The following is a 27253-nucleotide window of genomic DNA, read 5'->3' on the forward strand; positions in this document are numbered from 1 at the left end:
ACTGGATCCAAAGACTACACCAGCCTCATTACCCTCGTGCAGTGCGGAGAAAGTCAGTGTTTCTCTTTGATCCTCAGAAGAATCTGAGATATTGTCTCCATTTTATCACTGAGAAAAGAGATGCAGAGAAGTTAAGTTACTTGACTTTCTCCACGTATCCAGAAACTGTGAATGTTCAGGTGGATACTGTTTCTGACCTGAAACTCAGTTTTTCACTCTTCTTCAAAACTTCACTATGGATAGAACCTGACGTTCCCTCAGAAAATAGCACCACATCCATGATGATCACTTGCTACTGGGAGAAATTTAGTAAATATGCTGTTAAATAACAGCTCCATGGTTGCCTTGCTTGTTGCATTCCAATTTTATGAGGTGAAAGAAAGGACCTTAACACTTTATCTAAAGCATATATAAAGTGTATAACCATAGGGACAAAACTACTTAGTTGCCACCAACCATTCCCCCTGTGAGAGGATTAAAATCCATTTTAGGGTATCATGAGACATTGGTTATGGTGGGGAGAGGGGTGATTAATGGTTATAATCACTGGTTCAAAGATCTCTGCTTTTGTCTTGAGCTTAAGCCAACACCAAGGTAAGCATGTTCTGCTAAATAATTCAAACACTTGGAGCTTTTCCTGCTGCCTTCTCCATTTGAAAGCAATGTCCCTGACCACTCTTTAGTCCCCATTAGTAGTGCTGAACTGTGACTCATATCCCCAGCAAATATAATGTCTTACTGAGTTATGCTCACCCCCTGCAAGTTGAGTGCTTGCATTTATGAACAGCTGGTGGGCTACAAAGTCAAATCCTTGACTTTCCTCAAACCAGATATACTAAGCCGTAGGACGCTAAGGAACAAACATCCAAGGATTCAAGTTCCTACTGGTCTTTCCTCTTAATAAAATAGAGTACGTAGAGCTGTCCACCTGTTCACTTAATAGAAAAATATAAATGTTCACCACAATGAGCATCACTAAAAGTTTATATAGGAAAATTTGTTTTGAGGGTATTAGAAGCCAGTTTCAGCTCTGCTGCTGACTTTGAGTGAGTCACGAGTTGTTTGGACATCAGTTTGTGGGATTTCAGTCCAACTGATCTCATTAGAATGCAAGATGAAACTTGAGATGTAGAGCACTTTGAAAAAAAATAATGTTAATATCATCTGTTTATCCATGGTTACATCATAGTTTTCTCAAAGCATCTTTATATCATTAATCACTAGATTATTGTATCATACCTGTGGATTAGAATGGGTCATGAGAGCACTGTTTCTCAGGAATGGACAATTGACACCAGACACGTTAAGAGTAAATTCACTGATGATCTAAACAAGCCAAATGGTGTATTGGACTAATAACACCAAATCTTCTATTGGAAAATTCTTTCTATCTATACTGAATACCAATGGATTATAAGTCAGGAAACCTGGATTTTAGCCTCAGCTCCAACAATACAGTCATATGGCCTGCGTCTTTAACTTGTAAGTCTTAGTTGGCTGAGATTCAGGCCAGACCCAATGCTAAGGATGAAGACAGCAGTAAACAAGAAACTGTAGTCTTTTCCTTTACTGAGCCTAGAGCCTAGAGGGGAAAATAGAAAAATAATTGCAATAAAGTGCAGACAGTATGTTATGGGAACATGTAGCAGAAGAACCTTATCTAGACAGGACCTCAGGAACACTCTTCCTGAAGAACTGATGTTTAAGCCAGAACCTAAGTGATTATTAGGAACAAGCTGAGGAAAATATGAAGGAAGGAGCAGATGAGTGTTTCATAAGGAAAGATGAACCTGTGTCGAGTGCCTGAAGCTGGAGAAAACATGGCTTGGTGAAAATATCATTTCTCCACACTGGTTTCATCCATCTAAGACACAGAGCCAGTCCTAACAAAGGTAGCCACTGTTCTCATAGATGTTCCCACTATCTTATAGAATTTGAATTTACTCTTCCAGCCTAGAAGCTACTGACTGTGGAGTAAATCCTCAGGTTACCCTTGAGAAAAATTACTTTCCCACAAACCATTAGGCTATTCAGTTTGCCTGGGTTTCAGCCTTCATTTCATTATTTGCACCTGAGTTCAGCAGGGGCTCATAGTTCAGTTTTGAATATCTATTCTTTATGACTGACGATACCTTTCCCTAATACTCCTAATATTTCCTTGTATAGCCTCAGATCTTCCAAATTCTGAGGCCTAAAACTACTTCAGCTCCCAGGGCTTAACATTTATCCTCAATCCATCCCCTAAGATGAAGACTTCTGTTTGTACCCATTCCTTGGATTTGCTGTCCTGGATTTGGAAGAGCTGTTCTCTTAAAAAGTTTTCTCTGTACTCTTTAGCCATGTTGATTATCATACCTTCCCAGTCCAGAAGGATTTCCCGGAATATACTGCAATCAAGCTCTTGTATTACCTAAAACCGGAACAATTGTAGAAAAAGTTACCACCTGAAAAAATCTTGAAACACATGTCTTAATTTTCGCAAAGCAAGACAACCTTTCTCAACTGATGTTTGTATATATGTGTACCTAAATTCACACATGTTAGCACCTATACTTACCCAATAAATCCCAGTGACATTATTAAGGCTCACAGTGCAACTTAATGACAAGAATGACATGGAACAATTCCTAGTTGCAATCAAAAATTAATTAGACTAGTACTCCATGCAGTAAATATCTTTGTATAGAATGACATTTAAACTCTGCATGAGGCTTAGAAAAGGTAACCAACCAATCACCTTCTGAAAATTCCATTAGCAGAAAGCAAATAAGATGTTCTGAAATTAATGAATCCATCAGCTGAGGTGAAACCTTTCAAAAACCTATCATGTCAAAGAGCAATTAATTGGATCTTTTTCAGAATTTAACTCATTGCTGATGAATGTCTGAAGAATTTTAGTTAAAATATAGTGCAGGGTCTAGTGTCAAGAAGAATGAACTCAGGAGTAGAATTAAGTTCTCATCCTGACTTGGTCACTAATGTGCTGTGTCACAGACTGAATCAGGCTCCTTCTCTGTTCCTGAATTGTTCATTGTAATGTGGAAATAATTAATTAACATCTGTCATGCCTAACATACAGGGTGGTTTTGAGGATTTACTGAAAATATGGGTGGTATTGGGATTTTAGACAAATGTCGACATAAAGGGAAATTGGAATTCTCAGCATTTGGGTGATTTACAGGGTGAGCAGGAACAATATCAGTTCTTTTCTAGAAATAAGGATTGATGGTTTTGTATTTTGAGTAGGTAAAGACAATCTGATAACTCTACTGAACACATTCTTTTTCTTAGTGTCCATTAGGTTAATGTAGCTTAACAAGTAATCACACATGGCTGTTGGTCACAGAATTTCCCTGGTGTATTCAATCTCCTCAATGTCTGATTTTCTGGTCTTCTAAATGTCAGGTCCATCCCAATGGTAAATTGAACATCTTAGGAAAAATATTTCCTGTCTCGTGGTGCAGAAGTTAATGGCCTTGCAGCAAAGGCCAGTGCTCTATTTCTTTTTTTATAGAAAAACAACATCTTTTCCCTCCACAAGATGTGGGTAATGGTGATTGAAAGCATAACTTTGATGTTTGGGTTTTAATCCCCATTCTGTTACTTTTGGGAAACCATAACCAAATTGTTTAACCTCTCCAAAGTTTTGTTTTCTTATGTGAAAAATGAGGGAAAACATAGCTCTTTCATAATGATGATATGAATATGATATAGGATAATTTATGTAGAACTCTTAGCACAATGCCAGACACAAAATTAATGCTGAAAAAAATAGTAGCTATTATTAGATGAGTTCCTGCACAAATTAGTCTGGCAGTTCTCTGATAACAATGAATTTATGAGTAAAGTGCTCTCTTGAATTAATAGCATCTGAATACTTTTTTAAAATAAATATTATTTCATTGTATTTAAGGATATATAGAGAACGAAGAAGGCTGGACAAACATTGCTCTCCTGAAGTTCTCAAGAGAACATTGTTAAAGGTTAAAGAATAGATCAAAATGGTTGCAACTAATAGCTAAGCTATGAAATGATTCAGAGGAGTCACTTCTCTGAAACCTCCATCTGTAGATCATAGTTATGCATTTATGCCATTCCACTGAAAATTATTGAGCATCTATTACGGCACTACCAGACACTGAAGATAAAATTGTTAGCTGCCACTGATTATGTGATTATATGTGCTAGGTACCATGCTTAAAGATATCCATACATTATTTTAATTCCCACCAAAACCCCATGAGGTGGGTTTGTTTTCCCTGGGAGCCTAAATAGTGAGGCACTATGCCTCACTGATTTCCCTTCCACTAGCCCATTATCTGGAAACGTACATGGGAATGAGTATCTTGAGGCCCAAGGAAAAATCATGAGTAGGAAAGAGAGTACAATAACCTTAGAGCATCCATATTCTCTCAGAAAATTTCAAGCCTAGAAATCCTACTGGGAATCCCAAACTCACATTTTCCCCTACTACATACACCCAAGGTTCCCTACTCTGGTTGAGTCACCTAATTCCAAGTACTTCCTGAGGGCTGGGACTGGTACTTCTTACCATATCCTGAGAGCACTGTCCATGTGAATTTGTCTTACGAGTGTTTCTTTCTCTGACATTCTCAGTTGTTTTAGATCAATCCCAGCTTTGAGACATGCCGTTCCTTAGTTTGGGGTGTCTGGTTATTTACCTCCCTTACCTAGAAGTCCATCTCTATCTAATCCTCTGGTTGGTGTCTCCATATTGCTTCTGCCCTGACTCTTGATCTTCCCTTTGATTACAATGGAATATTATTGATGTTTTCTTTTTCTCTCTTAAGCAACTAAGATTGATCTATGAAACATAAAAAGGAGGGAGGACGTGTGAAAAAAGGAAAGTCTTGGATATCATTCATTGTGCTTTGAGTAGAATTTTTTATGAAATTGCTTTCCTCTTTAAACTCACTTCAGACCATGAAACATGAGGCATAAGGAGCAAAAGTTTTCTTTACTCCAAGTTCTTAACTCTAGCTAATCCACAAGATCACCTACCTTGAGGGATTTCAGATTATCTATTTTCCTTCTGCTTTTGATATTTCTTTTCTTTTAGTAAACTGGTCTCTAAAAATAAACCTTCAGAACACTCTCCTCCATAGAATATATTTCTGCATTGACCTGTGGTCCCTGTTCTGCTCTTTGTCATAACCCAAATTGCTATCTTTACTGGACTCAAATTAATTCCTAGAACAAAGAAGAATTAGAAACAGCACCATCAAGTTTTACTAATTTTTGAAAGACTTTGTGAAAAAATGTGTCCTTCTAGTGATCAGATTTTCCCCTGGTAATTTTTCACATATATGCCAGTAGCAATTTTAAGTACTTTAAGCAAAGTGTTCTTTCTTCTGAAGCCTCATAGATTCTGAGCTCACAGAACTTAATAAATTATTGCAATTTGAATACAATTATTTAACTTAAAATACTATGTGATAGTTATTTGTATTAATGCAAATATGCACAGACAGCTAAGTGAATGCATGTTTTAATTTTGGAAATAAGTTGTTTCTAATAGCTGATACTAAACAATAGAGTGAAAATTCTCTGTGATGGCTTCATTTCCAGACTGGTTTCATGCTAGTGTACTTCTCACAAAGCTTGCTCACAAATGGAATAAGATGGAATCTTGTTCTGAGGGAATAATATATGAAGATGGCCTTCCCAAAGAATATCTGATATTTTAATATGGGAACAATAACTCTATTTTCCAGAGGCTCTCTTGCCCCATACTCATGATATTCCAGCATTCCAGCCAACAATAGAATTGTAGAATGTCCCCCAGAGAGCTCTTTGTCCAACATCCTCATTGGAAAATTGAGAAACACAGATCCAAGGAGGGGAATATAAAGACATCTACTCAAAATAAGACAATAATGGGAGAAATAAAGTATTCTAAACCATAAAGTAAAGCATTATGAAATTAAATGCAGTTGCTATAACTATAAAAATTATTATGCATTAATATATTAATTTATTCAGTAAACATTACTGAATGTTTAATGTTCTTAATGCTGGGGAATATAAACTCATGCTTGACCCATAGAGTATGGTAGAAATGGTATAATGGCATTGCTCAACTTAGGTCTAAGAGGACTGACAGCTTCTGCTTTGCCCTCTGGGAACCATAGCCAACAGTGACATAAGTCCTACTATTCTGAAATTTCCATGCTATAAGAAGTCCAAGTCACACAAAAAGACCCTGTGTTGACACTCTAGTTAACAGCCCTGAGTTCTTGACCAACAGTCAGCATCGATTACCATCCATCTGTGTGATCACATTTGAAGTCTGTTCCATATGATCCTTCATATGACTTCAGCTCCAGTTATTATCCGCATGAGAAAGCCCAAGGGAGAACTTCATAAGTAAACCCAATTAACTCACAGATTCATGAGAAAAAATAGTAAGTTGTTTAAGCTACTAACTTTGGGATAGTTGCTATGCAGTAAGAGGTAATCACAAGAGTATGTAATGAAGAAATAGTTTAAAGATTTTAAACAAGAGAATGATGATAAATTCAGTTTATAATTGAACATGTTGGCTAGCTAGGGCCCTAGGGATCAGATTCTTTAGATGATAGGAAATAAACATTCTATCTTCTACTAGTCTCTTCTACTAGTGAGACTAATAGACTAGTAATACATCCAAGTTTAGTTGGAGTTTGAAGGCTGCTGGATGGAATTGAGTGAAACTCCTCCTCTCATGTACAAATTGTACATGTTACATAGATTCATAAGAGTCTCCTAGGGGAAAAAAAGTACCAGGCCCCTTACACATGATTTTTGGCTTGTGACTGATAAAGTATCAGATTCCAACTCTGATAACAGGCTATTAAGGTAGCGCCCAATGAATCCTGATTCCTAGTATTTATGCTCTTGTGTAATTCCATACCATACTGGAGAGGGGTGACCCACTGAACCAATAAGATATTGCAGAAATGACCATGTGCAATGTCTGAAGCTGTTTTAAATGGCATTGAAGTTTTTGCTTTGTTCTTCCTTGGGTCACTCATGCTGGAGGAAGCCAATTACCATGCTGAAAGGATACTCTGAAAGCCTTATGGAAAGATCCATATGGTGAGGAAATGAGCCCCCCTGCCAATGGCCAGCACAAATTTAGCATGTTAGTGGAGTCATCTTGGAAGTGGATATTTCAACCCTAGTGAAGCCTTCAAATGAATGTAGACTGGCCAGTATCTTCATGAACCTTTATCTGAAGTTCAACAGTTGTTTTAGATTGATTTCTATGAGCTAACTCCAATAATTTAAAGGCCATTTGAAATTATTTCTAGTCTCCCTACTTTACTTAGTTCAATTAAAATTAAGTATTTTTTCTTTAATTTCTATTATCATATATTTTATGTGTAGAAGACAATATGTATGACATGTATATGATTAAAAATATTTTTTTAAAAGTTCAAGTACATGTAAAATATATAAATATATATACCTACTAATTTAAAATAAATATAACTACTAATATATTTTAATCTTCTTATATCCATATTCTACTAATTTTTTTCTCCCTTGATTTATATGTAACAGTTTGGAATTACGAATTTACCATTCCCCTACTTAGTATAACTTTATTACGTATATACATATACCTAAATGATATATTATTGTCTTATTTTGTTTGGGGCCTTTAAAAAAATGAAATTATATATTATATAATATTCTATATTATATTTTGATATTTTCATCAATATTATATCTTTGATATTAACCTTACTGATGCTTGTAACTGTGATTCCCTCATTTTTTACTGCTGTAATGTTTTATTTTTCTTATTTAAACCACAAAATATCCAACTCTGTTAATGGACATTTGGCTTGTTTTTTTGTTTTTTTGCCATTGTAAATAAGGATGCTATGAACATTCCTGGATATACCACTTGGCATGCATATTAAAGTTGTAAAATCCTAGGAGTTGAATGATTAAGAATCAGAATATAAGACAATGCCAGTTTTCCCAAGAGCTTCTATGAATTTATACCACCATCTAGCAAAAATACAGAGGACTCATTGCTTCAAATCTTCACCAAAATTTTGGGAAATAAAACTTTCTTTTTTGACAATCTAGCAGGTGTATTTTATTTTAATTTGTTTAATTTATTTTTATAATTTAAATTTAAATTTAATTTGAATGTCACTCATTGCTAATGAAGTTGACATAGTGTCATATATGTATTGTTTACTTTGCTTCTTCTTTAGTGAAATCCATGCTCATGTTTTGTCACTTTTCTAATTAATGGATTATTCTTGTTCTTGTTGATTTTTAATGTTATTAACATACTCCAGATATCACTTGTGTCAATTATGTGTCTAAGGCATTCTTTCTCATTCGTATTTATACATTTACTTTTATTTTGTATTTTATTTTAAGGTGGTCATATTTAGCAATATTTAATAATGTGTGCCTTTTGTGTTAATAAATACATTCCAAACCCAAAGTCAAAAATATTGTTTTTAAATTATCTCCTATATAACTTTACATTTTTGGTTTTTTGTATTTAAGTCATCAATTCTCTTGATTTTTTTTTTTCTTGGAATGGGCGTTTGTCGTTTTATTTTCGTGTTTTAAGAGATAGATTCTAATTACTTTTGTTCATATGGATAACCAATTAACTGAAATCATTTAGCCCATCCTCTGTTACTGATCAGCAATGATCTGTTTATATTTACAGTTTCCATTTATCATAATTATATTTTTAGGCCCTCTCTTCTATTCCTGGTCAAATTTGCTATTCCCACATAATACTTTATAGTAAAAAGTCCTCATGTATGGTCAAACAAATTTAATTTTTTTATGTTTATTTATTCTTGGGGGGGGCAGGGAGAAAGAGAGACATAGAATTGGAGCTCAAACTCACTCATGTATGGTCAAACAAAATTACTAATCTCATTGTTTTTATTCAGAAATTTGTTGACTATGTTTATATTAGTTTATCAAATTACCAGGAATATCCTGTTAGTATTATAATTGCACCTCCATTAATCAATACAGATAGACAAAGCATCTTTAGGGTATTGATTGTTTCTCTTTATAAACATGATAGATTTCTCCATATATTTAGGTCTTCTTCACTGCTTTTTATTGGATATATTTCTTGGTAGGATATCTTTCTTAAAAATACCTTTTCTAACTCTGTTACTGGAATACAATTCAATCAGAAATTATATGTTGATTTCTTTCTTGCCTGATAAATTCTCTCATTGATTCTAACAGTTTGGAGATTCTTTGGGGTTTTCTATGGAGAAAATATATCATGTACACAAATAATAATTCCCCTTGTTCTCCTTCATGTTTAAATATTCCTTATCCTTTCCAAGTGTACTTTTTTGATGTTTATTTATTTTGAGAGGGAGAGAGAGAGCACACAGAGGGGAGGGGCAGATCAAGAGGGAGAGAGAGAATCCTATGCAGGCTCTGTGCTGTCAGTGCACAGCCCAATGCAGGGCTCCAGTCCATGAGATCATGACCTGAGCTGAAACAGAGAGTTGTATGTTCAGCCTTTCAACTGGCTCTGAGCCACCCAGGCACCCATAAGGGTACTTTTTCTAACATGGTATTGTTGAATATAATCAGGGAATATAGAATGTTTTTTCTCCTGATTTTTAAGGAAATGGTTTCATTGTCTTATTTTTGAATCTCTGTAGGTTTCTTTATCATCTTAAGGAATTACTATCTATCCCTTCTTTGTTAAGAATTTGTTAAAGACTCTTTGTTAAGAATCCCTTCTTTGTTAAGAATTATCCCACCTGGGTGGGTCAGCCAGTTAAGTTTGTGACTTCAGCTCAGGTCATGATCTTTCAGTTCATGGGTTCCAGTCCCATGTCGGGCTCTGTGCTGACAGCTCCGAACCTAGAGCCTGCTTCGGATCCTGTGTCTCCTTCTCTCTCTGCACCTCCCCGCTCACACTCTGTCTCTGTCTGTCAAAAAAAAAAAAAAAAACCCAAATAAAAACAATAAAAAAAAAAGAATTTTTATACCAAAGAGAATAATACCATGAACCTCTGTATCTACCACCAAGCAATGATACCTTCACCTCATGGGCTCTCATTTCACCTATATTTCAATTACACTGGATTATTGTGCATCTTTTAAAGTTTATTTATTTGTTTTGAGAGAAACAGAGAGAGAGCAAGCAGGGGAGTGTCAGAGAGAGGGAGAGAGAGAATCCTAAACAGGCTCTGTGCTGTCAGTGCAGAGCTTGATGCAGGGCTTGAACTCACAAATCAGGAGATCGTGACCTGAGCTGAAATCAAGAGATGCTTAATGGACTGAGTTACCCAGAAACCCCTCACACTGCATTATTTTTAAGTAAATTCTGAACAACTTATTTCATCTGTTAAGTATTTTATGTATCTCTAAATGATGAGAACACTTAAATAATATAATTATAATTCCATAATCACACCTAAAAGCAATATAATCACGTAACATTTTCAATGTTCACTTTTAGTCAGCTGTCTAATAATTATTTTTCCCATTCGATTTGTTCAAATTAGGATATAAACATAGTTCATACATTATATTTGATTGGAACATCTCTTATAACTTAAGTGTGTTATATTGCATTATTTTCTTAAATTCCATGTTTAAGAATATGGAATCATTTGTCCTGTAGAGTTTCTAGACTAGAGATTGTATCCCTGTGTTGTAACGTGAAATCTGGGTCCAGATTTTCTAGAAATTAATAGCTTAATGTTAATCAGAAGTTCTCAAATAGTTCTGATCTGAGGATACTTTTACATTCTAAAAATTATTGGATTCCAAACAATTTTTATTCATGTGATTTACTATTTATAATACTACATATTAAAACAGATATTTTAAAAATATTTACTAACTTCTTTTTATCATATTTGAAAAAATATCAATGATATGCCCATATGCATATAACTAAAGTTTTTCTGCTAGTCCGTTTTTCAAGAATTGTGTTCTATGAAAACGTGGAGTAAAACTCCATATTACAAATGCTTTTCTTCAAGACAACCATTATAGTTTAGCACGCAGATTCCCATTTAGTCACACAAAATAGTAAGAGCAATGTATTCAAGGTTTGTAATTACTAAAATTAAATGTATTTACTGTTCTATCAAATTCCTCAAGGATAGTTTTAAGTGAAATGTCTTTTTTGTTTCTTGTAAATGCCTGGAAATGAAGGATACAGGTTGATGCCATTGCCTTGATTAATGCCATGTCACCAGAACTTTTAACCACCATTGCCTTTGCTCCATCAATGCAAATGTCAGCACAGTAAAAAAGGCAAATACCATTTTAGTATTGTTATGAAAATTACAACTTCACAGTCCCCCTGAAAGGGTCTTGGAGACATCCATGGGTCTGCAACTCACAATGGAAATGCTACTTTGATGTATCAGATTACCTACTCAGAACTAAACTGAGGAACTATTTCTCAGTCTTCCTACACAGAGACAGCTAGATGGCAAGTCTACCTGCTGTTCCTTATGAACCCGGCTTTCCTTCTGACTTAGACACTATTGCTCCACGCTTCCTTCACACCTTGCCGTAATATTGAGGAAGCAGCTCTGAACTTGTTGTTTCTGTTCCTGTTCTTGGTTTCAATTCTTTCTTTTCCCTCAACTTTCTTTTTCCAATACTTGGCACTAACCAGCACTTCCAATTCCTATACCCACCGATTTATACTTACTAGTTTGTTTGTTTTTTTTTTTTACTGGACAAATTTTTTACTCTTACTGGCCAAAGTTTAAAAAAATTCATATATATGCTTACAGGAATGAATTTTTGACTGATTAATCAAATACACTCTGGACATTTTCCTTAACTATCCAATGCTACTGTATTTTCTAAGCTGTGTACATCAGTATTTCTGCCGTAGGGCTGCCTCCCTTGCCTTAAGTTTTTCAGAACAAAGTATTTGGCAAAGGACAGGGAAAGTTCAAACTTCACCTGTTCTTGGGGAAAGTGCTGGCCTGTTAACAGGAAAGAGGCAACATCTGTGGCAATTCCCAGGCTTTGCTGGGAAGACACTTCTCCCCATGGCGGGAATCTCCTGGAATACAGGCCAAGCCCTTCCCCATGACCCTTGTTCTGGTTCCACATTCGGGTTATTCATTGGAGTGCCCCTCCTTCTAATTTTCTTATAAAAGCACAATCTTCTCTGACAAGACAAACCACTGCAAATCCCTGCAAGACAGGTGAGTGGAAGCTGACAGAAGATGAGACCATGGCAAGAGCTATACTGTACATATTTGGGGGAAGATACAGGAGGATCTCTGTCAGATACAGGAGCTCTGAGACTCAGCACAGGCAGGCTGGGGAGGTCTCATGGGGGTAGGAGCATGTACAGATTTCCTAGTTCTTTCCAGAGCTATACAAGGGGATGGATGTCACTAAGATGAACTTATTCCTAGGGGACTAACAGAGGAAAGACAAAGACGATGTGTGGCATCTCTATATGTCCTCTCTCCGATCACACTTCTCTTAGTGAAATCTGATTGCTTCCTCAGGTCACAGACATGATGCGGCCTCACACGGACCTCCCCAGCATGTCCTGGATGCTGTTCTCCTGCCTGATGTTGCTGTCTCAGGTCCAAGGTGAGATTTCTCTGCCTCGAACACTGGGTCCTTGCGAATGCTCAGGGCCAAGAGGAGAAGGAAGACTCTCGTGGTACTGGTGACATATATCCCCACACCAGGAAATGGCCTGTAGCTCGTCCATCACCACACCATCCTTCAGGGTAACCAGGGGTGGCAGGCATCACAGTGGTCCACTAGCACTGCAAGGAGGTCCTTTGCTTCTTGCCAGTGCACTCTCATTTATGTTGGTAGGCAAAAGAGGAAAGCGTGAAGGGACAGAAATAAAATCAGGGGAAGGAAAATGAGGACCCAGGGCAAGAATGTGTATCCTAGAGTGGGGAAGGGTTGGACTGTGAATGGGAAAGATGAAAAGAAAGGAGAGGTTTCCTCATTTAGTGGGGCTGGTTCAAGAACAAGAAATCCTGAAAGTGTTGGCGGTGGTGAGAGGCAGTCAGGACTTTGGCATCACTTCCCCAAGCACCGACCCCATAGACGTTCCTCTCGGTCACCTCCCACCCTGATCCCCAGTCTCCTATTCACCTCTTCTCTGTCTTTTGTGTCCTTCCATCCTAGGTGAAGACTCGCCAAAGGAAGTGCCCGCTCCACGGATCAGGTGTCCCAAAGGCTCCAAGGCCTATGCCTCCCACTGCTATGCCTTGTTTATGACACCAAAATCCTGGATGAATGCAGATGTGAGTCCTTGGATTTGCAGGTTGGGAAAGTACTTAGAGACCTGGCGGGCGGGGGGGGGTTCCATTCCCCAGAGTTCCTTGGGGGTGACGGTGAGCATCCTCATCTTTTGCATATATACCTCTTCTCCCCTACCTCTGCACTGCCCATCTCCCAGTGATGTCTCAGGCCTCCCCTGAGTCTCTCCCTTCCCCACACAGATGGCCTGCCAGAAGAGACCCTCGGGACACCTTGTGTCTGTGCTCAGTGGGGCTGAGGCATCCTTTGTGGCCTCCCTAGTACAGAACAGTGCGAACACTTACTCAAACATCTGGATGGGGCTCCATGATCCCACAGAGGTATGAATACATCTTCTCTGTATAACCTCTCAAGCTGCTATCGCCACCCGAGCCCACTCTCTGTCCCCTGTGTCTGCCCAGTAAATGCCCTAGAGAGCCTTGAAGCTCAGAGATCCAGGAGGATATTAGGAGAAAAGGGAGGACCTTGTGGCCAGCTGAACAGCTGAGGTCTGTGGAAGTCTCTTGACTCTGCTGAAGTTAATCTGCTTCTTAATTTGCACGTGAGGCCATGTAATTCAGTTCTCTGAGCTTCACAGAGTCTACACATATTGTGCAGAGTGATTCCTAAACGAAGAGAGGATCCATTTTGGCTCTATGGAACAGACACTGTCTTTGAGGTTCAGAAGCTAATCACATACGTATCACTCGTTGTTGTTCAGTCAGTGAGAGGTTACTCTGAATGGCTCTATTGGTCTTTGTGTTTATGGGCTTCAGGATTTGTCAATAAGAGCAAGGAGTTAGGAGGAGTCTCCCAGAGGAGAGCTTTGGCTCCCAGGCAGCATCTAGAGGAGCAGACCAAATTCCATGATGCTGGGGAGGGGTTCCTGCAAGGAGCCCTTTAATGGCCATTCAACCTCACTAGACTCCATCCTCTCTAGGGCTATGAGCCCAATGCAGGTGGATGGGAGTGGAGTAGCACGGATGTGCTGAATTACCTTGCCTGGGAGAGACACCCCTCCACTAACCCAAACCCCGGCTACTGTGGGAGTCTGTCAGCAAGCACAGGTAAGCAACAGAGGAGCTCCTTTCTGCCAGACCTCTCCATCCTCTTTTTCCCTATTTCTCAGTGTGACCGTCAGAGAATCCCCTTGAGCAAGAAAATGTAGGGTTGGTTTATCTTCTCCCACCCCTTCTCATCTCTCCTTTGTTTGAGTCCCATTCCCCTGGAGTAGGACACTGCTGAGGATGAGGGAGAGGCTGTGAATCCTACGCCAGAACCTTGGGTTCATGAGCTCCACCAGCCACATCTACCTGAGCTCCTCTGTCTCTCTAGGATATCTGAAATGGAGAGATTATAACTGCGGTGTGATGCTACCTTATATCTGCAAGTTCAAGGACTAGGTCTGGTGGGACGTCAGGAGCCTGAGTTTTGTGTGCAGCTCATCATGGACATATGACCAAGTGTGAAAACCTACCCTGGAAAGGAATAGTCTCCCCCTACCCTCTAACCTGACCCTTCCTTCTGATCATTTCTCCTCCCTATTCATTTAACTTTATGTTCTTTTTGTGTATTACATGGCCTGAGATTGCAGAGAGCAATAATAAATACTTCATTCCATGTTGTGTGCTTTTGTGCTCCTATCTCATAGCAAGAATATGAAGAACAATGGGTATGGGAGGAGTTCTAGGTCTTGCCTGTATCCAATGTTATTTATTCCCCCAGGGAAAATGCTTAAATGTACATCCCCACCAGTGTGTTTATGATCAGTATATAGTCCCTGTTCATGTACCTTTGTGTTGTTTATAGAAAAAGACACTACTCACCTACACATTCTATTACACATTCCTCCTATTTGTAATACTAACAGCCTTAGTGGTATCTGAAGATCTTAGAAGAGCACATCTGTAATCATTTGCTATCAATGATATTTTTTTCTTTAATTTACAATCTTCCTTGGACGCTGACTTTTGTAAAATACATTGAAAAATGAATGGGTTTCTGATTATAGTGCTTACAGGTAGAGTATTAGAAGTTGTCACTCTCTTCCTTAGAACAGTTCTATTCTTAAACTAACCACCAGAAAAATGTTTGAAATTGCAATAATTTGTGGTGACCAATTGGGATTCATCTCCTGGGACTGGACTTAATTGCCTTCCATACAAAATCAGATTAAAAAAATTTTTTAAAAATTTTTATTTATTTTTGAGGGACAGAGAGAGATAGAACACGAGTAGAAGACAGAGAGGCAGAGAGGGAGACACAGAATCTGAAGCAGTCTCTAGGCTCTGAGCTGTCAGCACAGAGCCCGACGCAGGGCTCAAACCCACGAGCTGTGAGATCATAAACTCAGCCAAAGTTGGACACTTAACTGACTGAGCCACCCAGGTGGTCCTGATTTTTTTTAAATGTTTATTTACTTTGAGGGAGAGAGAGACAGCATGCGAGCGAGGGAGGGGCAGAGAGAGAGGGAGACATAGAATCCCAAGCAGGCTCCAGGCTTCGAGATCTGAGCTGTCAGCACAGAGCCCAGTGCAAGGCTTGAACTCATGAACCACCAGATCATGACGTGAGCCTAAGTCGGAAGCTGACTGAGCCACGTAGGCACCCCCAAGATCAGGTTTTTTTTTCAGAATTTAAAAATAATGGCTTTTGTCAAGTCAGTCAATATTGTCTACTATGCCTAGAGCCATGCTTGAGTTCCTAAAATACTAATCACGGAAGCTTTGTTGCTAAATTCATAGTCTGTATTCATAACCATTTATATCCTGAATAATCATAAATTTATTTCCTCTAGTGAACTCTTATGAACTTTTGTATCTAGAAGTCTAGAACAAAGGTAGGCAGGCAGTTTTTATCTCTTCTCTCTCTATCTGTTCTCTCCCACTGAACCTTCCATAATATAATGCCCTCTGGGTAGTTCCAATGCAGTTGATAAAAATGCTTCTCTCTCCTAATAATAACAACAATGATAATAATAATAAATAGTAATAAATAATCTCTTATTTTCTCTCACTAAAAATTACTCCTACACCAGGGAAGAAGGTGTGGGTTCTCCAATTTGTGTTGGAGCCCTGGATGCCTAACATGTATGCAAAAAACTTTTTGTTATATCCAGTATCTGAATTCCCTATAATTTCTTCTTTCAGAGTCCAGCTGGGTTGCTGACAGCTTGTAAGTGCCTTGCCTGAAACACACATAGGCTTCTGTTAGGCTGACTCAGTGTAGACTATTTGGATATAAGCTGCTGACATGCATTCTAACTCACTTAAGCAAAGGGGGAGGTTTTGGGAAGTATGTGGATTTATCTCAGTGCATCAAGATTAGGGAAGATAGCTGAAGGACTAGGAAAAGGAAAAATAAAGTTAGGAAATGAGGTTAATTTCTTCTTCCTTTTCTCTATTTTATTTCACTGGGTGTGATTTCTTTTAGCCCATCAGTTTCCTTGCCCTTGGGATAACTCAAGGTGACATGGCTAACTCATTCTACCAAACTTTTCACTCCAGGGATTCAAAACTTTAAGTACATTTTCAGTAAACAAATTTGTTTTCAGGAGAATATCTGATTATTCCAGCTAAGACTGGGTATTCACCTCAGTCTAGTCAGCTGAGGGAAAAAATTTGAGTCATTTAGTGTTACTATGGGAGCCAAACTCACCTTTTAAGTAGGATCTGTGGATGTGACCCAGTTTTTAGTAAAGGGGGGCAGGAAGGCACTCCAACAGAAGTTTGCTGCAATAAACATGACTTAATTGTCTCATTGTTTTGTTCTGACCTTGGCCTGTTTTCTGATTGAATCTTATTCTTTGGGTACTCACATATTGCCACAGGTACCATACCTGCCTCTGTTCTTGGACTGTCCTCCAGACTTTCAGTAGTTGTCAGCTGGCTATTGTGCTTACTGCTGTCATTGTATTTACCCAATTCCTGTTTGTTTTGAGGACTGTGAATAACCTGTCATGATGTGGATTTCTGCCAGTCATTGTAAGCCAATGAATTGGACAAAACCTTCCCATTTGGATCAGCACATCACCACAGGTTCCTGGGCCTCTTGATGGTGTTTCTGTCATGGACTTTACTCTCATCTAGAGTTCAGGAGGCAAAACAATTTGATAGAAATAGCACCTACAAAGAACATCTGGGTAAGAGTTAGGTGAACTGAGGCACCCTATTTCCTAATATCTCTGAATGTAACTTGGTGATTCATCCCTTTAGTTTTTTTTGTAATTTATTTTTTAATTTTTTTTAATGTTTATTTATTTTTGAGACAGAGAGAGACAGAGCATGAATGGAGGAGGGTCAGAGAGAGAGGGAGACACAGAATCTGAAGCAGGCTCCAGGCTCTGAGCTATCAGCACAGAGCCCGACGCGGGGCTCGAACTCACAGACTGTGAGATCAGGACCTGAGCCGAAGTCGGAAGCTCAACCGACTGAGCCACCCAGGCGCCCCTCATCCCTTGAGTTTTAACAGAGTTCTTCCCTTTCCACCTCCAAACCTCCTACCTCCTACCACCAAACCACCTTTGTCCATTCTTCTTAAGTAGTTTTTCAAGTGCACCTCCAGGGTACCGTAGCACATCAACCATGTAGATCTCTGCAATTTATGTGTATATTTAACACATGGATTTATTTATAGATTTCTCCCACATGTCTAAAAAAGAATTCTCTAAAATTGCTCTCCTTGCAATACTCATTTCGTGAGCTACTCATGGACAACAATTTTGTTGTGTGTATACATTTTGGAAATACTCCTTAGGAAGTTCTAAAGTATACAGAGTTAAGTAGGTTTCTTTACTGCATGGCTTTTCCAAGTATTTGTATGCAAATGTATGAAAATAAAGTCATAGGGTTGTCAGCTCGTCAGGCATTTATTTGGTCACACGTTTCTGTGTGCCTGTTTATGTATCTATATTTGGGAGAAATACCTATTAATAGATCATAAGTTGAATTCAGTTTTAATAATAGTCAAAAGCACTATTTTTTCAAAGCAGGGATTGCAACTTACAGTCATTCGAAATCATTAAATCAATTTAGTGGGTAATATAAATATATTTTCTTAAAAGAAAGGAGAGTAATATAGAAAATTCTGCAGGATATTGCACAAAAATGTTTAATACTGTTTGAAATTTTGATTCTAGTTACATGTGTGTGTGTGTGTGTGTGTGTGAAAAGCATTGGAATATAAAATATACTTCATATTGTAAATAGCAGTCAACATTTTGAATGCTAGTCTGAAGCATAGGCTTTTAGCTAACTATAGGAGAATTAAATGAAGTACCGCTAGGGGGAGAGGTGGCCTAGCAGAGAGTATAGTACTGGGAAGATAATAAATAAGAATGATCTGGCTGCTTCCCCAAAGAGGGTTAGAAAAAAGACATTAGGGAAAGGGGGGAAAACAAATTTATTCCTACATCCTCTAAGATGAAATGTCTGCTACACATCCCTGGGAACAGAAGAAACAAATCTTGCAAGTGAAAATGGACAGAATATAAATAGCGGAAGATTCAGGATTGGGTAGTTCAGTGTGTCCCTAACTAATAGAAAGCCAGAAATATATATACAGAATGCTGGACACAGAAGTAAGACAGAGAGAGCTAGGACTCAAGGGCTCCTTGTACCATCAGAAACTGTGAGTCATTTGTGGTTTTGTCTTCTCTTGGCTACTCAGAGTGAGAATGCTTCCTGTGTGTTGAAGAATGTCCCCTTGATATGGTTCATGGTGAGAGCAGAGTCACAGCTCCCATTATAGAGGCAAACGTGGCAGATATCTAAAGGTGGTAGATAGTTCTCTGGAGGTTAGGGGGTATGTTCAAAGCATGACAATAGGATACCTTAGCCAGGTAGTAGTGCAAAAAGAAACAATTCGAGATTATTCACAAAGGCTATGGAGCTTGGGGTTCTGTAGAAACAGCAGTGAGGTTTCAATGGTTATGACTCACATGGAGTTTCATCATCAAATTTTTCTAACTGCATTGTCTTGCCTGTAGTTTTAGCTATTAGACTTTCCTGGTTCCTTCTTGTTGTACAAACCTGGGGCTCCAGGCTCCCAATGAATCTCTTTTTTCTTTTAAGTTTATTTATTTATTTTGAGAGAGAAAGAGAGCGTGCACCAGCAAGGGAGGGACAGAGAGAGAGGGAGAAAGAGAGAATCCCAAGCAGATGGTGCAGAGCCCAATGTGGGGCTTGAATTCATGAACCATGAGCCAAAGTCAAGTTTCAGAAGCTTAACCGACTGAGCCACCTGATGAATCTTTGATCTAATGAAAAACCTTTATATTTTATTTGTTTTGATCTTTATAGTTCATCAAGGTGTATTTGAGATGCAGTAAATTGCAGTATATACTCAAAATATAATTGATGTTCTGACATACATATACACCCATTAAATCATCAAAATCCAATAATAAGCATACTCGTCACCACTAAAGACCTCCTCTGCCAAGTCCACCTCTTACCTTCAGCTTCTCCAATCCCTCAAATCAAGACAACCACTGATCTGTTTTCTGACACTATAGATAAGTTAAATTTGCATTTCCTAGAATCTTATATTAATGGAATGATACATTATATACTTTTCTCTCTGGTTTCTTATATTCAGCATAATCGTTTTGAAATTCACTTATATTATTGCATGTATCCATACTTCATTTACTTTCATTGTTGAGTGATATTCTATTGTGTGGATATGACATAATTTGTCTATTCTGTTGGTGAACATTTAAGTGATTTTCAGTTTTTATCTATTATAAATAAAACTACTGTGAACGTTAGTATACAGGTTTATGTACAGATAAATCCTTTTCACTTATCTTGGGTAAATATCCAGGAGTGGAATAGCTGCACTGAATACTAGGCATATATTTAAGTTTTTAAGAACAGCCACACATTTTCTAAATTGATTTTATCATTTACATCAACACCAGTGGTGCATAAGATTTCCAGTTGTTTTACATTCTCAGTATGGTCAGCCTTTCTAATTTTAGTCATTTAGATAGGTATAAAGTGATATCTCATTGTGATTTTAATCTGCCTTTCTCTAATAATGAAGTTGAGAAATTTTTCGTGTGTTAAATTCCAGTCTTATGGTACAGCTAAGTGTCTTGATTGTAGTGATGATTACAAAAAGAAACACATGTGATAAAAAAGTGTGTGATACAGTTTTACACACACACACACACACACACACACACACACACTAAGTATATGTATAAATGGTAAAATTTGAATAAGTTACCTAGATTATGCTGTCAGTTTCCTGGTATCAATGCTCCAGTTATGCAAGATTTAACACTGGGAGAGGCTGGTAACGGGTTCTGGAACCACTTGTATGCTTCTTTGCACATTCTTCTGAATCTGTAATTATTTCAAACTATAAACATTTTGCAAATTAACCCTTTCTTTTTTTTTAATTTTATTTTTGACGTTTATGTTTTGAGACAGAGACAGAGAGAGAGAGAGAGAGCAAGCGAGAGCCGGGGAGGAGCAGAGAGAGAAGGAAACACAGAATCCGAAGCAGGCTCCAGGCTCTGAGCTGTCAGCCTTTTGTCTCCCCAAGCTCCTTCATATGTAATTCCTCACCTTACCTAATTTTTTTAAGTGTTGCCTGTGTAACCATGTTCTATTTCCTATCTCCATTTTACTCTTACTGTGTTAGAGATTCACTGTTGCCGAACTGTGCTGTGTTCTGGACTCTCCTGATAACACCAAAGTATTCAGTGAGCCAGCATTTGTATAATTATTTTTCTATCCCTCGTCTAACCAGACTTACCTCTGTGGTACTGTTAATCACTTTTTCCTTCCTGAAGACCTCTAACTTCCTTGACTTTTTTAACACCACACTTTTCTGGATCTTCACATCCGTAAGTTTCCAACTCCTATATGAACACTTGAACTCTATTTAATCTTTAAATGTGTATATGTTCATTTAGATGCCAAAATACAGATACAAAATATTAAACACAACGTAAGTTTATTTGCCTTTCATATCAGATTTTGGATCCAAGCTTTTTCATCTTCTTGCTGAGGCGTCTAATTGAATTGTTCTTGTCTGCTTAACTGAAGCAGAGACACAGCTCTGTCTACATTTCAGCTAGTGGGAGGGAGAAGAGTGGCATCCTGAGCCAGCCAACTTACCTCTAAGTTAGAAATGACCCAGCAGTTGTGCACATCACCTCTCCTCCTCTCCCAGAGCCTAAACTCAGTCAGCCATGGAGCTACAGATGCTGGAAAATGTGGTCTCTGGCATGATGGGCATGAAAACAGCTATAATCTTATTACCATGGGACAGTGGGAGAATGGATTTGGAAAGACCTCTAGCAGTCTTTTATTGGTAGTATTCCTCAGGATTTCATTCATAGTGAACTTATTCTTTTATTTTGTACATTTTTCAAAAGGTAATTTTATCTGTTTTCTTGATTTTCACTCACTTTATTTTAGTCCCAATTTTCGATCTCCTTTGCATCACTTTTCACTAGCCTTTGAAATCAACTATCTACTCTCCTGCTTGACCTCTGCAGGTAATCACTTTTCTATCCCATTTAGAATGGTGGTTTTCAAATGTAGCCAATTTGCAACTCTGAGGACATTTGGCAGTCTCTAGAGTTTCTTCATTGCCACAACAGTGGTGGTGGTGGGGGGAGGGGTTCCTCCTGGCATCTAGTGGGTTAAAGTTAGGATGTTGCTAAACATACTGCAATGCACAGTGTTGCCCTCTACAACAAAGACTTAGATGCCCCAAAATGTCAAATTGCTGCTGTTTACAAACGTTGCCCTAGAGTATTGCCAGTTACCTAGTACATGCCAATAGATTTTGAGAGAATAAATGAAAGAATAATTCAGTAGAACATGTAGAAAATGTAAACTCAGTAGTCTTTATGACATAAATAGTAAACATGAAGATATCATATGTTCTCACTCATAATCAACTACTCAGTAATGCTTACAACTTATTGAGCTTTGTGTATCTCATCCCATTTAAAATGAACAAAAAGTCTGTCGGGTATTAAAACATTGCACAGATGAGCAAAACAAGGCTCAGGGAGCTTGAGTAATTTGCCTATAATCAAAAAGCTAGGCCTCAAACCCAGGATTTCTGTGGCCATGAAAGCACCCCACGGTCTCTAGGATTCATCTTCCTTCCACTATACACTCAATCCTTTAACCTTGAATGCTTGAACAGTTAAGAGATGGATTGGACCTCTTCTTCTTTCTCTACTGGTGGTCACCCCAGGCAAGGATAAACTCTTGTGTCAGCATTTATGTTCCTCCCCTTGACAAAGTTGTAGTATCACTTTAGCCTAAAATTTTCAGAAGAGGGAAAACTAAGAAAACCCTTACTTATAACTCTGACCTTAGTAATGTTTTGAGCTGGCTGAAAAATTTCTGAAGACCCTGGTGACCCCACCCTAGCTCAATCTCATTTGGAAATCCTAAGGGCTTGCTCTTCTCACCTCTGAGATTCTCCAGTCCTCAAGTCAGTGAAAGGGAAGCATCTATAAAGTACTTTTTTTGGCATGTAAAACCTTGTCATCTATCTTTTCCTTACTCAAATCCATACTGTGTTCCTCAGAAGTGTTAGAAAAGTTTTTCCTTTTTTTTTTTTAATTTTTTTTTTCAACGTTTTATTTATTTTTGGGACAGAGAGAGACAGAGCATGAACGGGGGAGGGGCAGAGAGAGAGGGAGACACAGAATCGGAAACAGGCTCCAGGCTCTGAGCCATCAGCCCAGAGCCTGACGCGGGGCTCGAACTCACGGACCGCGAGATCGTGACCTGGCTGAAGTCGGACGCTTAACCGACTGCACCACCCAGGCGCCCCGAAAAGTTTTTCCTTTTAAAGAAAAATAGGAAAATATTTTCTATGAGAGATGGTTAAGGAACAATATGGCATAAATAGAGAAAAATAATAATCTTTCCAGGGATATATGCATCCTGAGAGAAGGGAAAGAAACAGAAATGCCTTTCTAAAGTTCTCTTCTTCTGTCTTCTGAATGCCATCAATTATTCACTCAAGAGGCTGAATGGAAGAAAAGGAAGGATTCTGTAGGAAGACATGCTGAGGTATTAGAGAAGAAGTCATAGTACAGACAAAGGGATTTTTGTTCATTAGCAATTTTAATTATGTCAAGTGATAATTATCAGAAAAGGACAGTAGAAATTGTACGGGGGCATCCCATTACATTAAAATTGACATGCATGAAATTATCCTATATTCTTTTAAGCTAATCCTGTGTTTCCTTTTTATCTTGTTACCATATTGTCTTTATAATTCTCAGCTAACTAAAGTCAAGTCAACAAACTACAGAGCCCCTATAATATCTAGTATACTAGAAATTATGCCAAAAATACCCTAGAATGCTAGTGTTGGAAGGGACTGTAATACTGACTATTTAACACTTTTACTTCATTCCTCAGAGTTCTGCCCTGAAGGGGAGTAGCAGGCAAGGGAGCAGTTACACATAAAGATAGTTAATATTAGGCGTTTCCAGGTAATGATGAGATGAAGAAATCAGTTGAAGTTACTGACTTATGATTCTTATTTTTTTAACTTGATCAATAGTCAGAAAACTGATATTTTCAAATGGTTGACATCTACTGAGATGTCCTCCAATGATCCCTGCTTCCTGGTATTGACACCCTGTGTTTAATCCCTTCTCCTGCAGGTGGGATGGCCCTGGTGACCTGCCATTTACCAACAGAATATAACAAAGATGATGGGATAGAGTTCCATGATTAGGTAACAAATAACTGTGACTTCTCTCTTACTTGCATTCTTTCTCTCTTGTGCTCTCAGTCAACCACTCTGATGAGGAAAGCTGCCATGTTGTGAGTTGCCTACATGGAGATAAACTTGGAACCTACATGGCAAGGAACTGAAGGAAGCCTACAGCTAGCAACGAGCAAGGAACTGTGGTCTCACTCCAGCAGCCCATGAGAAAATGAATCCTTCCAATAACCATGTGAGTGTGAAATCTAATCTTTTTCCTGCCAAGCCTTCCATTGAGTCTGCAACCCTTGATGTTGCCTAGTGAGAAACTCACTTATTTCATAGCTTGTAGGTCAGCAATCTGGACCTGACTCACAGAAATTATGAAATAATAAGTGTTTGCTTTTAGGTTACTATGTTTGGGATAATGTATTATATCACAGGGGTAAGTAATACAGTCAATTTCCTAGCATAATATAAAGGCAAACATGAATACAACTTTAAGGCATGTGGTTAGTTTTCTAAAAGAAGGACCAACTTGGGTATATTCTTTATGCAAATTAAAACAGCTCGCCATTGTTGAACTTGAATTCAAATATTTTAAACTAGAACTGAATTGGGGTACTTGGATGACTCAGTCAGTTAATTGTCCAACTTTGGTTCAGGTCATCATCACATGGTTTGTGGATTCAGGCCTCGTGTCAGGCTCTGCGCTGACAGCTCAGCTTGGAGCCTGGGATCTGCTTCAGATTCCGTGTCTCCCTCTCTTTCTCTCTCTGTCTCTCTCTGCTGCTCCCCGACTTGCGCTCAAATGGAATGTATGTTGTAGTGGTTATATTTTCTGGACTTTTTTTTTTTTTGGAGATGTGTGTCTGTTATGGATGGTTGGTTTGATTATCCTATGTGCATTTATTATTCTTGTCCATATGTAAAGGAGTGGGGATGGGAGGGTGTTTTGTTCAACAAGTTTGTCCAAGAATGTCATAAGCTGATCTTCACTTTAAGTTAGAAGTGAACAAACACTAGCTTGATCTTGGCTAAGCACAGCTAAAATCAAGGAATGGATGTTTCATGTCTGAGTAAGTTAATAATGAATAATGCTGGGATATGTCATGATTTTCTATGTTATTGTATTGTGAATCTCCTTAAGGTAGAGATGGGGCAGCTATTGTCAACTGTCCCAGGTAAGAGTGGACCTAATAAAGGAAATAAGTAGTAGCAGACCTTAGCCTTAAAGGAGAAGAATTTCCTTCCCCTTCCTAGGTCTCTTACTACACGACCTTAAGTTTGAGCAAGAAGGGCATGCTCTAGGCCTTGGTATTCTAAATATGGTCTTCAGTATTACCCTGGAGCTTGGTAGAAATGTAGAACCTTATGCCCCACCTCCAACCAATTGAATCATAATGTGCATTTAAACAAGATTCCCAAGTGACTTAAATGCACATTAAAATTTTAGAAGTACTGTTCTAAAGTACATTTGAGTTAGATAAACTGGCCCCTAGCTCAGGGCATCAGACTGCAGACCAGGCAAGGAAGTATCCTCTGGGGATGAGCTATGATCCAGGCTTGTAGGATACAACCTTTAGTTGTTAACTTTCCTCATCTGCTAATAAAGTCTTTTAAAAAACATAGCCTGGTCCCAGCTATAACTGAGGACACTGAAAGAAATTTCTCTGCTTATGATTGCCATTAAGCCACACAGTAGATACCAGTAACAACTTGAAAGAAGCTGGTCCAGATTTGCTAGAGAGGGCTCCCGGAAAATAAACAGAAAATGTAAGTGATGCAGATGGAAATCGTTGACTGAAGAGGCAAACAATGCCAGTAGGGTTCTGTGGAACATGCAGGCATCCCCTGAGAATTCCCAGAATGACACAAAGGGGGGACATTATAAAACTTGGGTTCCACAGAGTCAAGTAGGATGAGAGCTTCGGTATTAGTGAACTAGGCATTGCTACCTCATCTGATGGTCACATATTGATTGGTGAGATCCTGTCAGTCTGAGGGCACAGACATATAGCCCCTACTTCAGAAACTTTTCATTTCAGCACCAGGTTCTATTCTTGCTAGTTACACCCTTAGTGTGTTCCCTGTCCCTGTGTGGATTTGGCTGTCAGATTTTTTAAGTCTTTGCTACCCACTACCTTGCAGCCTTTTCCACTGCCTTTCTAATTGGAATTTAACAGGGCTTGTCCCTAGTTCCGGATATGCATTGGATTCTTTTGTTTCAGAGCCGTTTCTGGCCTATTTTCCTACTCCATTCCCATTACAGAGCTCACAGCAGAATCTGCATCTACCTTTCCTCTGTATCTCCTCACAATGCCTATTTGCAGGATAGTGAGGGGCAGGGTGGTAGAGAGAGGGCTAGGGTATGTGCAGGAAGGTTCTGGGCATGGCATATGGTGCTAAGTTGCTGATCATAAGCAAAACTCACTCAGAAGACATAAGATTTCACTAAAGAACATAATAGCTTACCATTAAAACAACAAGAAGTGACAAAGCATATGCTTGTGACTTACAAAAACTGCTAATTAAACAAAATATGCGCATGCTGGCAGCTTACTAAATGTGGTATGTCACCACTTAGATTCCTGGCACCCTCAACACCTCTCCACCCCCATCTGCCAACGTAATCTGAGCTTTGCAGACCATACATTCCATCTGTTCTTCCATCTCGGCAATGCCAGATCTCTCTTGAGAAAAACTCAGGAATGCTCACCAACAAAGACATGTGGGAGATCTCATCAGAAGATCCTAGCCACTCTCTGGATCTTGGTATGAAGTGAGAACAGCTGGTATCCAAATCTTGCTAGCTTCAAGCTGACAGCTCTCGACACCATTGGACTCCAAAAAAGCTGTCCTCTGACAGGAAACAAGCAGTAATTGGAAGTGTTTCAAATTTGACACAGTCTATTTATTCTCTCCCAGATCTAAATGCATCCACATCCAACTGCCAAGTTTCTAAGATGTATGCAAACCTACAGATTCTCTCAGGTAGAAAACTAGTTCCCTACTGAACAAAAGCTATTGGGTACTTTGCTTCTTCATATTTCTCTATGGTTTCCAGTGTTTTCATGACATTCTTCTCTTTCTTTTACCTCATTCTGCTTCCCCACTATCAAACCTTCAGTTTAAACTTCTTCCTGTCTTAGAATAAAAATAAAAACATCCTTATCTCTGGAAGATGGAGTCCATACATCAGGGGTTAGGCCTGGGAGGAGATGGTGAGTAGATCAGGGTTAGGGAAAACTTACTAAAGTAAATTCCGGTAAAT

The 27253-nt window shown here is 38.6% G+C and overlaps 1 protein-coding gene and 1 long non-coding RNA gene across 3 annotated transcripts; one reads left to right on the forward strand and one right to left on the reverse strand.

The window, feature by feature from the left end:
* On the reverse strand, positions 1-27210 carry LOC123581028. Of its 2 annotated transcripts, none has more exons than XR_006703563.1 (3): positions 26699-27210; positions 2356-2410; positions 1-108 (listed from the first exon to the last, which is right to left on the reverse strand). It is a non-coding gene; the product is annotated as an uncharacterized LOC123581028 (long non-coding RNA). The 2 variants fall into 2 exon arrangements; XR_006703564.1 differs by lacking the exon at positions 26699-27210 and adding an exon at positions 6283-6355.
* LOC123581027 (lithostathine-like) lies at positions 12155-14895 on the forward strand. Its single transcript, XM_045446645.1, has 6 exons — positions 12155-12206; positions 12519-12606; positions 13162-13280; positions 13479-13616; positions 14216-14342; positions 14611-14895. The coding sequence occupies exons 2-6, from the start codon at positions 12528-12530 to the stop codon at positions 14676-14678; spliced, it is 531 nt and encodes a 176-aa protein (XP_045302601.1). The 5' UTR covers positions 12155-12206; positions 12519-12527; the 3' UTR covers positions 14679-14895.
* Positions 27211-27253: the final 43 nt, after the last annotated feature.

Source organism: Leopardus geoffroyi, chromosome A3 (genome assembly GCF_018350155.1).
Source record: "Leopardus geoffroyi isolate Oge1 chromosome A3, O.geoffroyi_Oge1_pat1.0, whole genome shotgun sequence".
Taxonomy (NCBI): Eukaryota; Metazoa; Chordata; class Mammalia; order Carnivora; family Felidae; genus Leopardus; species Leopardus geoffroyi.

Coding starts and splice junctions, on each gene's coding strand:
- LOC123581027 (XM_045446645.1), top strand. CDS start 12,528: ATGATGCGGCCTCACACGGACCTCCCCAGCATGTCCTGGATGCTGTTC. Junction 13,281..13,478: donor AATCCTGGATGAATGCAGAT/GTGAGTCCTTGG, acceptor TTCCCCACACAG/ATGGCCTGCCAGAAGAGACC. Junction 13,617..14,215: donor GGCTCCATGATCCCACAGAG/GTATGAATACAT, acceptor CATCCTCTCTAG/GGCTATGAGCCCAATGCAGG.